Genomic DNA, 14218 nt, shown 5'->3' on the forward strand with positions numbered 1-14218 from the left:
TCGTGATTTGTTCTCTACTGTTGTTTTGACAAAAATATTTTTAGTCTGGCAAAGGGTGGACACAAAGCCTTAGCATGTGTTATAGTAGATAACTCAAATGTCACATTTTGGTTAAGGAAATCTCAAGCAAGGCTTGAGAGGAATTGGAAAATTAAAATCAGCTGTCTACATGTCTTTCCATGTGATGGCAAGGTCGTTAAAACATCAAGATATTCATGAGAACAAATGTGCGAGAACCTTTCTTTTGTCCTCCCTTCTTGTGAACAAGAGGCCCCTTCGCTCCAACCTCATGTGGCGACGCCCCCATGACAGGTGGACAATGCAAATATGGACTCATTTCAGGATACAGTTGCCTTGCGATGGGGTGGTTCCACACAGAGGTCAGAGACACAATTAAGGGACTTTAATGGGAATGATCGGGGAGTGTGAAGTGGGAGGGCTGATGCAATAATGTTGCATAGTGATAGAGGTAGCTGAGTGTTACAGAGCCAGTTAACACAAATGGTTCACCAGCATTCGGTCTAATTGCTTATTTACTGGTACAATGATAGTCTTTATTTATATATATTTTTTAATTAGAATTTGACATGGTCATGTTTTGGCTCTAAAACTTGGTTTTGGACAAACATCATGGTTTAGCTTAAAATACCTACCTAATCTAAGTAAAATAATGTAGCACCACTAAACAGGAAACACATCATTAACTTCACAAACATCACTAACATAACTGACGGCAGAAAAACATTGTTCCGCGATTTTGAACATTATTGTATCCATTTACCCGCCCCCCACCTGACCGCCATAAGCGCTCTCTCTCACATTTTATAGTACATCAATTGTTGAGAGCGGAGCATATTCACGTGAATGCATTTATATTGCAGTCAATGCCGACTACACGGTGTACTAAGGACCAGAAGAAAGCAAGAAATGTTTATTATACCATGCAAAATGACTTAAAGATTGCTGTGTCATTCATGCATCATTTGGTGAGAGCGGGATGGATGCAAAGGAATAAAGCAGGAGAAAAACCGTGCTGAATTCCACTTTCTGTAGAAGAAGTGCTTCTCCCTCCTGTTTGGCAGATAGTTTGTGCTTCAGTCTAATGTTTCAATTCATCACTTTCTGTAGTCGGAGAAGATTCTGTTCATGCCTGACGCCACAGTTTTTCTGGGGGTCAATCGGGCAAGTCTAAAACATCACGGGGAAAGGGTCGTTTTTTGTGTGCTTCTTTTTTGCTGTAAATTTGGGATTTATGTCGACAGGACAACTATATTTTCACATGAAAGTGTTGCAGCGTGCAGCTTTAACAGGCTGGCATGTGATGCTTAATGTGAGAATGTGCTAAGGGAAAGCAAACAGTCATGGCAATAAAACAGGGCGAGAGATAGATAGATAGAGTGACACGTGAAGACACAGAAAGAGACAGGAAGGTTTTGTCGCCATTCTGTTATCCCCGACGAGGCTGTATCAGCAGGATGGTCATCTAATCAGCCTTCACAGTGGGACAACTGCATCAGTTAGCATCAATGATAAATCATATTGACAGCTATTGCCTGACAGAAGGGGGGTAATGATAGAGGAGGGAATGTGGAGCTGTTGAAAAATAGACTGAAATTAAAGGGAATTAAGGCGGGGAAAGAAGAGTGATGGACACAGCTAGGTGAGGGAACATTTCTAAAAGAAAAGAAAGACATTCCGGATAATTGCATGAACATTATCCATTCACTCACTTTACTTGAATTTCACCACAGTCACTTTTCCCCCTGTCACCCGTTTCACCGCTACACCACTGTCTCAATTTCTATGCCCATCCATCCACCCACACAGTCCCCGTTACCAGTGCTTAATGGCTGAAGATAAAGGATAGGACGTATTTGAGCCTGCATTTTGGATCACAAAAAAAGAAAAGAAATTAAATAGCAGGCACTCACAAATCCTGCAACCTGCAATCAGTTGTTCTGTAATTGCAGTGTAAAGGAAATACATGAGTTGACTCTGAACTGAGAAGGAGAGGACAAAGAATGCAATATAATGAGAGAGACGGAGATGTTGGAGGTGGGGGCTGCATGGGGATTGGGCTGAACCGGGTGTGTCAGCTCACTCTGGAGACAGATTCCGCTCCATTATTGATGAAAGTGAATGGCAGAAGGTTTCAGGAAAAGGCCCGGTGTTGGACCGTGTCTGCTTGCCATGTAACATTAATTGACACAGCCCTTGCGGTGGTACAGGCACCCGTCTGTCCGGGGCTCCTGTTTCAGTTTGTGCCATGATTTATTTACAGGGATGCTCGACTGAACAATCATTGGGGTGGTTCAGGCTTATCTTGTGGTCTCTGTGCTGCCATGCTCCTGAAAAGGCATGGCTGGTCTCACTGTAGAACACCAGGAAAAGGAGATGGCTCATGTTGCATGAGGTGTTCAGTTCATGTACGAACAAGTCTTTCACACAGACTCTTTAAACTGAACCGACTGCACGAAATCTTCACTGTCACGGAACGAATTAGTGTCTCCCCTCACTGGTGACTAATCTGTTGTCAGATCAGATGATTACTTGGTTAACAGCTTACTAAAATCAATGTATCCTCATACAACCGTTCTTATTATATCTTTTGAAGTTATTTTGTTATTTTTTGTGCATTTTTCTAGGAATCAGTGTACCTGCACAAAACCTACTTGATAAACCTACTAGATTTAGGCTTAGAAGAGTTTTCCAGACGTCCCTCTCCCCAGCGATCCTTTCAGGGTCCTCCCTGGGAACCCTGAGGTGTTCCCAAGCCAGAAGCGTTATATAATCCCTCCTCCTATCTCTAAAGCTGAGCCAGCCACCCTGCGAAGGAAGCTCATTTTGGCTGCCTCTATCCGTGATTTCATTCTTTCCGTCACTACCCAAAGCTCATGAACATAGATGAGGGTCAGAACGTAGGTGAAATGGTAATACAAGAGCTTTGCCTTCCCATCTCAGCTCCCTCTTCAACACAATGCTACAGTACAACACTGCTGCAACAATGTACCTGCCTCTCCAGCTAACCCTCCATGTTTCCCTCATTTGTGAGCATGAACCTAAGATAAATGATCTCCCTTGCTTGGGGACATTGACTCACTCCCAACCCTGAGGGTGCAATCAACCCTTTTCCGGCAGAGAACCATGGCCTCAGATGTGGAGGTACTGACTCTAACCCCGACCGCCTCATACTCGGCTGCAAACCACCCCAGTGTGTGCTGAAGGTCACGTTCTGAAGGAGCAAAGAGCTGAGACACAAACAGGATTGGTGACAAGGGAAAACACACACTGGAAACTTGCTTGACGTTGTGCCAAGTATACAGACACAGCTCTCAGTTGTCGTAATTCCTATAGTACCCCTCACAGGACTCCCCGGGGTACACGTTCGTAAGCCTTTTCCGTCAACAAAACACATGTAGATGGGCAAACTCGCCTGACCACTCCAACAGACCTGCAAGGGTAAAAAGCTGGTCCACTATTCCACGGTCAAGACGGAATTCGCATTGCGATCTGTGGTTAGACAACCGGACAGATCCTTTTTTCCAGGCATTATGGAATAAATGTTCCCGGGGAAGCATTGTGATACCCAGATAAGAAGAAGAGAACCATGACTCTAGTCTGCCAGGACCTTGTTGGGCAGTCTTGGCTGAGACGCTCCAAAGTATCACGTGGAGGACGTGGACAGTGCTTGTGGAGTGGCGTCTCAGCCAAGACTGCCCAACAATGTCCAGAGCACTCAGCATCTTAGGGCCCTTGCCAAATCAGGATCATATTGAAACTGTTTGGAAAATTCAATTACAGGCAGTTTGAGTCGGTAGTGATCTAATTACTGTTCAGAGGATCATTCAGTCTTTGCGAAAGTAATTTCGTTTGTAAATCAGAACAGATCATTAGATTATAAAATGCAGAAAAGGTTAGAAACATAAGGTTTTTGCAAACTGCTATTTGGTTCTGAGGCCTCAGGGACGAAGACTAACTGGTTGGTTTGACAAATGCAAGTCTGGTTAACCATTCCTCCTTTGACAAAGACAGGGGTGTAGTGCTGTTTGCTTTAGCGCTGAAGCGCACCTCTTACGCTTGCAAGCCATGCAGGTACGGTTAAGTTGTGACTAGATTCCAAGGTATTGTGACCACTGTTCTAAGGTGGCAAGTCTTCATACGTTAAAAACAAAAAAATAGAACGATGTTCTGTGGGACTGCCTCCCACACAGAACCAAACAGAACAGAACTATACTGTACTGTACTGAACTAAATGTGGCAGGTTAGAATATCAACTGACTGAATAACTACTGACCTGAAGAATCAGTGCGAACGTTACGGCGCTATAGCTTTGAAAAACGTGAGAGAATCTTTGAGCTGGACTGAACACAAATATTCAAATGATCACTACGATTGATAACCACAAGCAAATATAAATGTTTCATATATGAATCTATGTTATCAGTTACCTGTTCCCAGTTCATGAACTGTTGTAATGAGCTATTCTGAAAAACTGTCTGTTGATCAGAGCCCTTCTGCCAGAGGTGACTCGTTTTCTGTTTGCAGAACCAATAACTGCGGTTTGTTTGGACGAAATATGAGAGGACAAAGCAGCGATAAGAGGCTGCAGCTATTTTAGTTTTGACGCAGGCACACAGGATGTGGAAACAGATTTTTTTTTGTCTCTGTATGACCCCTAGTGACACTGTTGGAACCAGGGTGTGATTTGGGGGAATACATTATTTCCAGTGTGGGCCGTGACATGACTCATGACAAATTCAGATCACCTCTTTTTTTTCGTTTTAAAAGCCGTCTCCTCTGAGCGACCGCGCTCTAAGAATTTAGAGATGGAGAGAATAGTTTAGTGAAGAAAATCCACCACTAAAGACTCTCTGCCACAAAAGCATCTCCCAAGGGAAAGCAGATAGAAGGTACCTTAAATTAAATCGGCGTGGGATGTGATGGCACATTTGCCAACATGTTCCTGGCTTCTAAGAGAACCATTTCCCAATGTAGGACACTGTTCAATGATAGAGAAGAAGAAGGACGATATTTGCCAACCTTTTAACTCATGACGCATATTGGCAGTCCTGTGTTGGATGATAATAGTTCGAAGCACAGCCAGGAAAGCAGTTTAAATGAAAAATGACATTTATTTCAAAGTTTTAAGATCTCTTGATATGTACACCGGCGAAAAAATATATAGAAAAGGGCAGTTTCCTCTGCCATGAAACTCTGATAGAATCTGTCTGTGCGCTCACAGTCCAGGGCCCTGACACCGGAATTACCCAGCGGCGCTTGATTATTACTGACACACACTATATTGCACCTTCGGCTCCCCAATGGGTCATTCCCCCTCACAGTGAGTTCCGAAAATACAAAATGACTGCCATCAAGAAAATAAAGTGCATCAAGCCCACCAATGCCCCAAAATAGAAATACCTGAGTGCCCTTATAGAACAAATCCGCTGGCTGGGTCGTGTTTTCTCTCACCACACTGAAGTCACAGAATCAAATGGAATTCATGCATCCAATGACAGACACATTATTTTGTTGATAATCAGAGTCAGCAATTGTTTTCTCCGAAAGACAAAAGTACTTTTTTAGTAAAAAAATAAATAATTTTAAATTGGTTTTGACGTGTATAGACTAAGAGAAAAAAGTATAAATAATGGCAGCTTACTTTATTGTCAAATGAGTTTCCAAAACTCTGGAAAACAACTTACTTTTGGAATTGTTGTCTGGTCACAACTTGCATTTCTAACCTTCCAGAATAGCATATTCCCGGCCATGCCAGTCTCCAGTGGTGTGACCGATCAAATGACTCCGAAGATCCTGGCTCATGTCGGTACAAACGCACGTCGTTATGATTCCCAAACGAAGCTCATATTTTGCCAATGTGTTGTTTTAATTGAGCAGAATGAAAAGGAGTGCTGAGGCAGCAGTATCCGATCACACTGTCTGGAGGAGGAAGCAAATTGGTCACGCAAAACCAGCCCCTCCTCAACAAACCAATTAATTATTTATGGGCTTCAGTGGAGCAGAGAAAGTTAATTTATTGTTATCATTAGGAGAGCGTTCTGTTTGGGTCCATATGAGGAAGAGTCAAGCTACAATTACGGGCTCCACAGATTAGAGGGGACTTCGTACGACTGTGGCAGACAGTCATTCTCACACTTTACAAGTTCACAGGATGCCTCCAAACTTCAGAGAGATGATGGGCTAATAAATGAAAATTAAAAAGATGAGGACAACAAACAAACATTTTGCAAGGACAATTGTCCAAGCTGTGTGTCAGGAGGAATAGTAATTCCAGTTTGGAAGGAACTTTTAAGTGGTTCATGCTGATACCTCTTTGTGACCTACATAAGCAAACAATACTTTTTCTATACATCTATTCTTAATGCGGCTCCGTTCATCCACAAAATCAGACGAAACGATTTACGGCACGCAGGTTCACCAGAAACTCCTTCATCTCAGACTCCGGCAGGGTGCCACGCTGCTGGAGGCCCAGGCCGTACTGCTGGGCCCACTGGGGGGGAAGAGAGGCACGGAGGAACCTGAACCAGGACTCCGCAGGGCAGATTGTTAAACCCCACTGCAGTAAAATGTATATATTTTAGAAACACTCCCACTTTTGTCCACAGGAACCACCAAAACATTACTTGAAAAGGTTCTTTTTAGTAACTGTCATCTCTGGGAAAATTAATACATTGTCATTAAATTTGTATTGCGGCGTTTTGAGAAATAATAATGGCAGATCTACTGTTGTAATCTTCCATTCCATTATCCGAACCCCTTATCCTACTCACGCTCACATTCACACCTACGGGAATGTCCAATTAGAGTCTCCAATTAACTTGAGCTGCATGTCTTTGGACTGTGGGAGGAAGATGGGAACATGCAAACTCCACACAGAAGGATCGCCCGGGGTCGGGGATCGAACCCCGACTCCTCTTGCTGCAAGGTGACGGCGCTAGCCCCTGTTGTAATTTATCTCCTGTGAATACGATATATGTAGCTTTCATCTTTAATGCTATGTTATGGATGGGCAGAACCTACATGATTCAAATATTATGTATACAGAACATACTTGTGTAACCCATGGGAAAAAGGGTCACATTGTCTGTGAAGCACCTGTAATCACACACAACACACTTCTTCATCACTGCAGCAATGTGAGACGTTCAACCACTCACATTTGAGTTGCTCATTTAGCTGACAATATTACAGATAATACTTTTAAGATAGCTTTCTATGTATAACTTTCAATAATAATTCAGTAGAAACTTGATTGTTCTCATGAACATTTCAAGGCCGATGTATTATACAGTATACGTTATTCAACAGCCGGAATGAATATATAATGTTTTGTATCACAAAGAATTGTGTGGAGCTTTTGAAGTGCTATTGAACTGCGTCTTCCTTGGCATTCATGACGACCGAGCGAGAAGCTGCTTTGCCACGGCTCGAGCAGGCATGGCAACACACTGAAGGACTATGTCATGGCCAGCCATCGCTTCATTCAACTTCCTTTTATTCAATGATAATGATGTGCAAATGAAAACATCCATTCAGAAGTTCTACTTTGGCAACATCACAAGGACGCTGGAAAAACATCAAGCTTTTATTACACTTCTCTCCGACTCTTTGCCGTGTCTGCCCATTACCTTTCGGCAGCCTAATCAACTAAATAACTTTGATTTGCAAATGTTTACTTCTCCGCGGGAGCAAGGAGCCATAACGCCGGGGACGTCGAGTGGGGGGCCCGTTGTTTTCCGAGTAGGAATTCATTTTGTGCTCCTCCCCCCCTTGTCTGCCTCTCTGCCCAGTGCACGGGGTGATTAGCAAGCCGGGGACGGATAGGTAATGACGATAACACTAAACTCAATCGCTGTTTTATAGGCGGCGCTGCTTTATGACGCTTGCGCTAATTGCTGGTGTGATTAGTGAGGTGTCTGTGCCCTCTCTGGTTGCTCCCGCTGTCCTGTGAGCCGAGCTCTCGCAGACCGGAGCACAGGGGAGGTGTGGGTGTGCGGCGGATCGTTGCAGGAGGAAGACACAGGGGCATAATCGACTTCCCACTTTTTTTTGCTCCTGTCAGCCTTTTCCAGTGTGCTGCAATAAAGACAAATTAACTTAAAGGCAATCAAAGGATTTTCCCTCTTGATCTCTTGGCAATAAAGCAATCCATTTCTAACTTGTCAGTGAGAAGAAGAAGGTCCAAATAAAAAACAGGAGACTGAGATCATTGGCTGATCTGATAAACTGATATTCTGGGTGAAAAAAAACATCACTTCTCTTTCAGCCTTCGAGTGTGCATCTCTGATGGAAGTGTACCTTGTACTCGTCATATACAGGTGGAATGTCCTCAAACATGAAGTGCCAGTGAAAATACAACATGTTGATACTGAGTTTTAAAGCTTTTTGTGCATCTGCCATTCAGTCTGACCTCAATACTCGAGTTCTTGATACGCGGCCATTGCTTCTGTGGCAGAGCAGAAAGTGAGACGCCTGCACACTTACTGAGGCTTTTGTTCGGATTTTGTTCGTTTTACTAGCAGAGAGTAGCTGGAAGGGGATTTGCATGGATTTCAGGTTGTGTTTGCATACTTCTCCTCGTGACCTTTTAGCTTGGCTTTCTTTGCAGCCTTCTTTCCTTTTGTGTTTCTAAAGATATCTCTGTCTGCCTCATACTGTCTTCATACATTAACACTATTTATGTGAGATTATTCATGTCATGAAAGTATCCTGTTTGCAGCATTAAAAGATTACCGACCGTGGAACTGTGAGCAATATCTCATTTGTTGATTAAAAAGTCAAACATCGGATTTGTGTTCACATAAATATGAAATGAGATAATTCAACTATAACTCCCAATGTGCTTCACTAATCTTAAAACTCAGCAGTTTAAATCAGGCTACTTTTAGATTAAGGATGAATTCAGCCACATTTGAACACCATATTGTTCCCAATTAAAAAAAGTAGGACTTTTTCTCTGCTTCTTGTCTGATCTGACTGGCTTTATTCTGCATAACAACAGTGGTTGAGGCTCATGGGTATTGTAGTATTTATTGTATCCGTCCATCGTGTCAAACTATCAGAAATGAAATTGATTGAACCATCATGTTGACCCAAGTGCACAAAGTTTGCGTCATGTCTGATTGTGTCAGTCAAGCTGAGCATTGTCTGGAGAATTCACAGTGAGCGAGTGGGCGTGTTGAAGATGTTTCTACGCGACTGGCGTGAAACCGGAAGAACGCAAACATCCGAGGGCGAAGAAGAGGAGTCACTTTCACGGAGACGTCAACGGGAAAAATGTACTCGTCAGACAAATTCAAGGAACGGAAAGAGAGTCGTTTGTTTATGACCACATTTTGAAAGACCAGACCCAGACCACCATGTAATCCAAGTCCAACCGGCCTCCCCCACGCTCTACCAGGGCGCCGGCCTTCAATTTCACTGTTTAAAGTATTTCCAGTGGGTGAGGACGAGACTAACACAGACAATCTCCTGTTGCGTGCCGCATTCGTTAAGCGGCAACTCCTGACGATGGCTAGGAATGGTCCTCCAGACATTATCCACGGTTCATATGAGACATCGGCTTTGGTCAACAGCTGCAGAAGCTACATCTGTTTTTTTCTTTGCAACGTTAGTTCATTCTATAGAGACTCGGAGGTGGGCGGTATATTATACACATGCTATAAAAGCTAATATGTTCGCCATGTCCCTTCAGAAAGTTAATTTGATGAGATTGGTGAACGCTCAGTCGGATATTCAATCACATCCTTTCAAACAGAAGTAGCCATGCGTGGTAGTTCTAAAAATGATGCTAGAAAACAACAACTTGAAATGAAACCCAAGCTGAAATCAGAAGACAAGTTGATTTTGCCTGTTTCTAGTATAATTTGAGTGGTTATGCTCGTTTGGGTCTTGATTGAGCTTTCCTCCGTGTTTCTGTCCTTCAAGTGCTCGCTGGCAAGATAGCGTTGAACAGCGATCCAGGTTTTTCCCTCCGTCTCCCTTCCTCCTACTCCTCCACCACCTCCTCCTCCTCCTCCTCCTCTCTTTGATGTGTCAGATGAGTCGGGCCAGAGCCGGGCAGGCAGCCATGTCCATCAGCCCCATCCATCAAGCAGTGGGCCGGGTGGCAGAGAGAGGATGACGGGCAGCAGAGAAGGGGCAGATGTTTTTCACAGGAACTGATATGTGTCCACGTCCACGAGGGATGTCATTACGCGGCGGACAGAGAAACATGTAGCTGATTAGCGGCTTATTAAGTCAAGGACACTGGCTCGCCGTAACACACGCGGCTTCCATGCTGGCGCGCGGTGCTGATGGCGTGCCAGTCACTGAGAAACGCCGTGTTTCCGACAGATAACCTCTCCGTCTAATTAACCGCCGCTCTGTTCTTTAACTCTAAGCTCTTTTTGAGACACCCAAAAAAATAGATCGGCTTTGCCATTTGGAGTATAGTTCCCCTGCGTGTGCCTGAAGGGGAGAACTCAGGTATATAAGGCTCGTGGATTTTTATCTCACTTTGGTGTGCTAAGTAAATAAAACAGTGTCTCCCCGAGGGCTTGTGAGGATTGTAGGAATTGAGGGAAGTGGACAGTGAAGCGGAGAGAGGACTTTAGCCCTAATCCAGGACAATGGCTAAATTGGTAATGTTGAGAATCTCATCTGTTCCCTGTGTCTCTCCTTCAGCTGGATCTCCTGTAAGTCCTGTGTTGTTGGAAATGTGGATTTGTTCCAAATCACATCAGCCGTTTCTCTTTTCTTCCCTGCTTTCTTTTCACTCCTCCCCACCTCCACTTTTTTTATCACCTCCAAGTTATATACAGTGCGGCCTTCCGTATCATAAATTGCAGCGATCTGTGTTTTGAGCGGTGAGTTCAATAAATGGGTTCAGGGTTATGAGCACAATGAAAAATATAGGCAGTTGTGGAGCACATAATGGGCCTCGGGATGGTTTAACTCAAATATAATACTGTTTCACTCACAATACAGAGTTGCTGTCTCTTTTATTATTAAAGAGCAATACTGTTTCAAGGGGCAGCAGGGCTTTGTGTACAAGAGGAAAAAGATAAATAAACTAACGGGAATCACACATGAAAACGCTTCAAACTTGGTCTCTCCGGAGATTTTCTCTGATGTCCATCACAATAAACTGTTCCTCATATACATGGGAGCGAAATCTGCCCTCAGGTTTCTTTAATTCTCAACACCACATTACAGGAACCGGTTTTACCGTGTACATGTCATTCAAGAAATCTTACTGGAGAAAGATGACTGGAACACAGTTACTTAATTTCAGCGATCCAGCAAGACTTTTCAGCATGCAGATGTGCCAGAATTAAAAAAATAGGGCAAAAAGCATATCACCCCAAATCGTGTGTTTTGGTTTTTCATCCACAAATTGTTTGAAAATACATATAAGCTTGAATGACGTTGAAACATTGACTCCAACATTTCAATCCTTCATAAAAAAATTCGGAACAGGTTCGATTTTCTGTGTTTTTTTTTACGTCCGTCGGAACTGTTTGACCGCTCAGAGCCAAAATGGCATCCGATTCGCCTCCCAGCAAAGTGAAGACGACAGAGATGCTCAATTTAGAGATTGTGGAAGGGGATTGCAGAACAGATTGGAATCAGGGGTGGTTGCAAAATAGTAGTAAAGCATATATATTAATAATACTTTAATTTTATATAGTGCTTTTCTAAATACTCAAAGACACTTTGTAGTATATACAGTTACTGTCACAGTTACTGTATATACTGCAATGGTTTAACTCCACAACTCAGTACTACATAGTTCAGTCATAAATGCTCTGAGCAATTATTTTCTAACATATATAATGTGCTGAGAAAGAAATGTCAGCTTTAACTTTCCCTGGAAGCAAACCCCCCGGTTAGACAAACTTATTTGGGAGCCAAAAACTAAAAAGCTGAACGGTAAAACGTATCACACTTCCATAGTTGTGTTGGGTGATTTTCATTGACCTTTCAAATTTGCTCACTTTTACTTTTACTCCCAAACAAAGTGGTGAAGAGGATCTGCGATATGAACAAAGCCTAATGCGGCGTGCACCCAAACCTCCCCGCCGCATGGCTAACCTGTCATTTGCATTATAAATAACAAGGCAGCGTGTTGGGAGACGTGCCTGGTGGCGTTTTTCCCTCTCCTGGCTGCCGACTAGTTGCACTCAGTTATGTCTGCCTTCATGCTGGCACCGCGAGCCGGTGCGCTCTCGGTTTTTCCCCCTGCCATCTCTTCGCAGCCGTGTCAGGTCCAGTTTAGCACTTGGAGGAAGGATGTGTCAGAATCACAGCCCTCTCTCTCTCTCTCTCTCTCTCTCTCTCTCTCTCTCTCTCTCTCTCTCTCTCTCTCTCTCTCTCCAGGCTGTCTCGCTCTCAAGGTGAGTCAGTTCTCGTCACCGCTCCTATGGAGACATAACCCATCACACGGCCGCTGGTAGACGGCCAGCCGTTAATAGCCCCTGTCGTGATTTGTCAGGGAAAATACTTGTCTGCTGAGAAGTGCAATCACTTCGAGCAAGGTTAGACTGTTTATGGGTCGGAGGGGAGGTGGGCGTTCAAATATAAATCGGCACAGCGTTTGAGCCCTGGCACAGTCTGGGTGAATGAAATCCTCAATTGATATTGACAGCTTGCAGCGGAGATATGAGTACAAGTGCAGCTAAAGCTGCAAAACGTGAACACTTTCAGGACAAGTTAAGCTCAAATTTGAGAATTTTGTCGGATTTGCAGTGGTGTCGGCTAGACCAAATTCCTGCACACGTCACAGTCTTTCTGTTTGTTTGTCCTCTCTCTCTAGAATGAGTTCCTGGCAGCCGAGACTGAAGAGGACATCTTTGCCCATCTGGGTCTCGAGTACATCGAGCCCTGGCAGAGGAACGCGTAGGCCTCCGCTCCTCCCAGGCTGGATGATAACCCTGCGTGCACATCGCTGTTCATCCCATCTGCTTGCCATTCTGCGGCTCTCCCGTGATTCACTTTCAAAACGGCTCTTGATTTCCACACAGTTTGTGTGTTGTTGTTACTGCTACTGTGCTTGTTGTTGTCTGGACTGGTGTGATGATTCATAATTCTGCTTATTCGCTGTTTGTCTGCTAGCAAGCAAACACTCCGCCATACCGTCAGTGGCTTTGCCCGTCTCTGAGTGTTGTAATCATCGGCAGGACACAAAGACAAATCAGACGGAGTGCGATTCATCCGAGGTGCAGAAGAGGAGGGAGCCTTGAAAGAAACACAGAGGGGTGGAGGGAAAGAGGACCAGAGAAGAAGACAGGAAATGGCGAGGAAAGCAAAAGGGGAGTAGGGGGGGGGGGGTCTTTTGTCGAGCAAAATGTTGTAATCACCCTCCTCCTGGCAGGAGAGTGCTCGACGAGAAGCTGAGCCAGGTCTCTGGGGAATGGAGAGGCGGGTAATGAGCTTCAGATAGAGGAGTGTTCACGTCGCCATTTAGCCGGCGTCCACTGGAAATCATTTAGCTGGCAGCGCGGCAATACACAGAGACCCTCAGCCCCCGCTCTTGTCCCACAATGAATCCCCTTCCCCAGATGCACGGCTGAAATTAGAGGCAATCAGCTGCACTGGGGAAATCCGGAAGAATTCAGATGGAAGGTAAATGAGTCCACTAACCACATGAATGGGTCTCAGCATTCAAAGCAACTCCGGGCTCCGGCGCACAGAACATCCATTATCTTATTGGTTTGACTTTGGCTTATGTTTTATGCATGACGGTCAATTATTAAGATTTGTGTGCTTATTTTTTTCCCGTACGGTTGCTCTGTAGGACAATGATTCACTGATGAAGAAACGTTATTGATCCCCGTGGGCAATTTGGGTAAGTCCGCCCCGCTGTCCACACCCTTAACCCACTTTCCCATGATGCTCAGTCCCCGGTTTATCCCATGGTGCCTCAACAAGAGCAGAGACGGATGAGAGCCGGGCCTTCTTATGAACCACCCTATTTAAAGATCTTTTAAGTAGAACAGTCCGGCACTTTGAGGACTCGACCCGGGCCTCCTACCACCACCCTTTCTTCACTCTCCCTCTGGGTCTCTTTCTTTCTCTGCAACACAAAACAAACTGAAGGCTCCGAGTTAACCAGATGGAGCGAGCTCCGGCACCCGGTCTCCCGGGTTATCTAATGTTTTCACTTTAAAGCAGGGAAAAATTCTTACCAGAAAATAGAAAATATCTCCAGAGTGAA

At 44.3% G+C, this 14218-nt stretch overlaps 1 protein-coding gene across 1 annotated transcript in view; it reads left to right on the plus strand.

Moving 5' to 3' along the window:
* dntt (deoxynucleotidyltransferase, terminal) overlaps nucleotides 1-12904 on the plus strand; it is a gene marked incomplete at both ends in the record, with an annotated part of 73837 nt that extends 60933 nt beyond the window's left edge. Inside the window, one exon of the mRNA XM_079229310.1 lies at nucleotides 12818-12904. Coding sequence (XP_079085436.1) covers nucleotides 12818-12904 — 87 coding nt within the window. The remainder of the gene's footprint in view (nucleotides 1-12817) is intronic.
* Nucleotides 12905-14218: the final 1314 nt, after the last annotated feature.

Source organism: Taurulus bubalis (assembly GCF_910589615.1).
Source record: "Taurulus bubalis genome assembly, chromosome: 14".
Lineage (NCBI taxonomy): Eukaryota > Metazoa > Chordata > Actinopteri > Perciformes > Cottidae > Taurulus > Taurulus bubalis.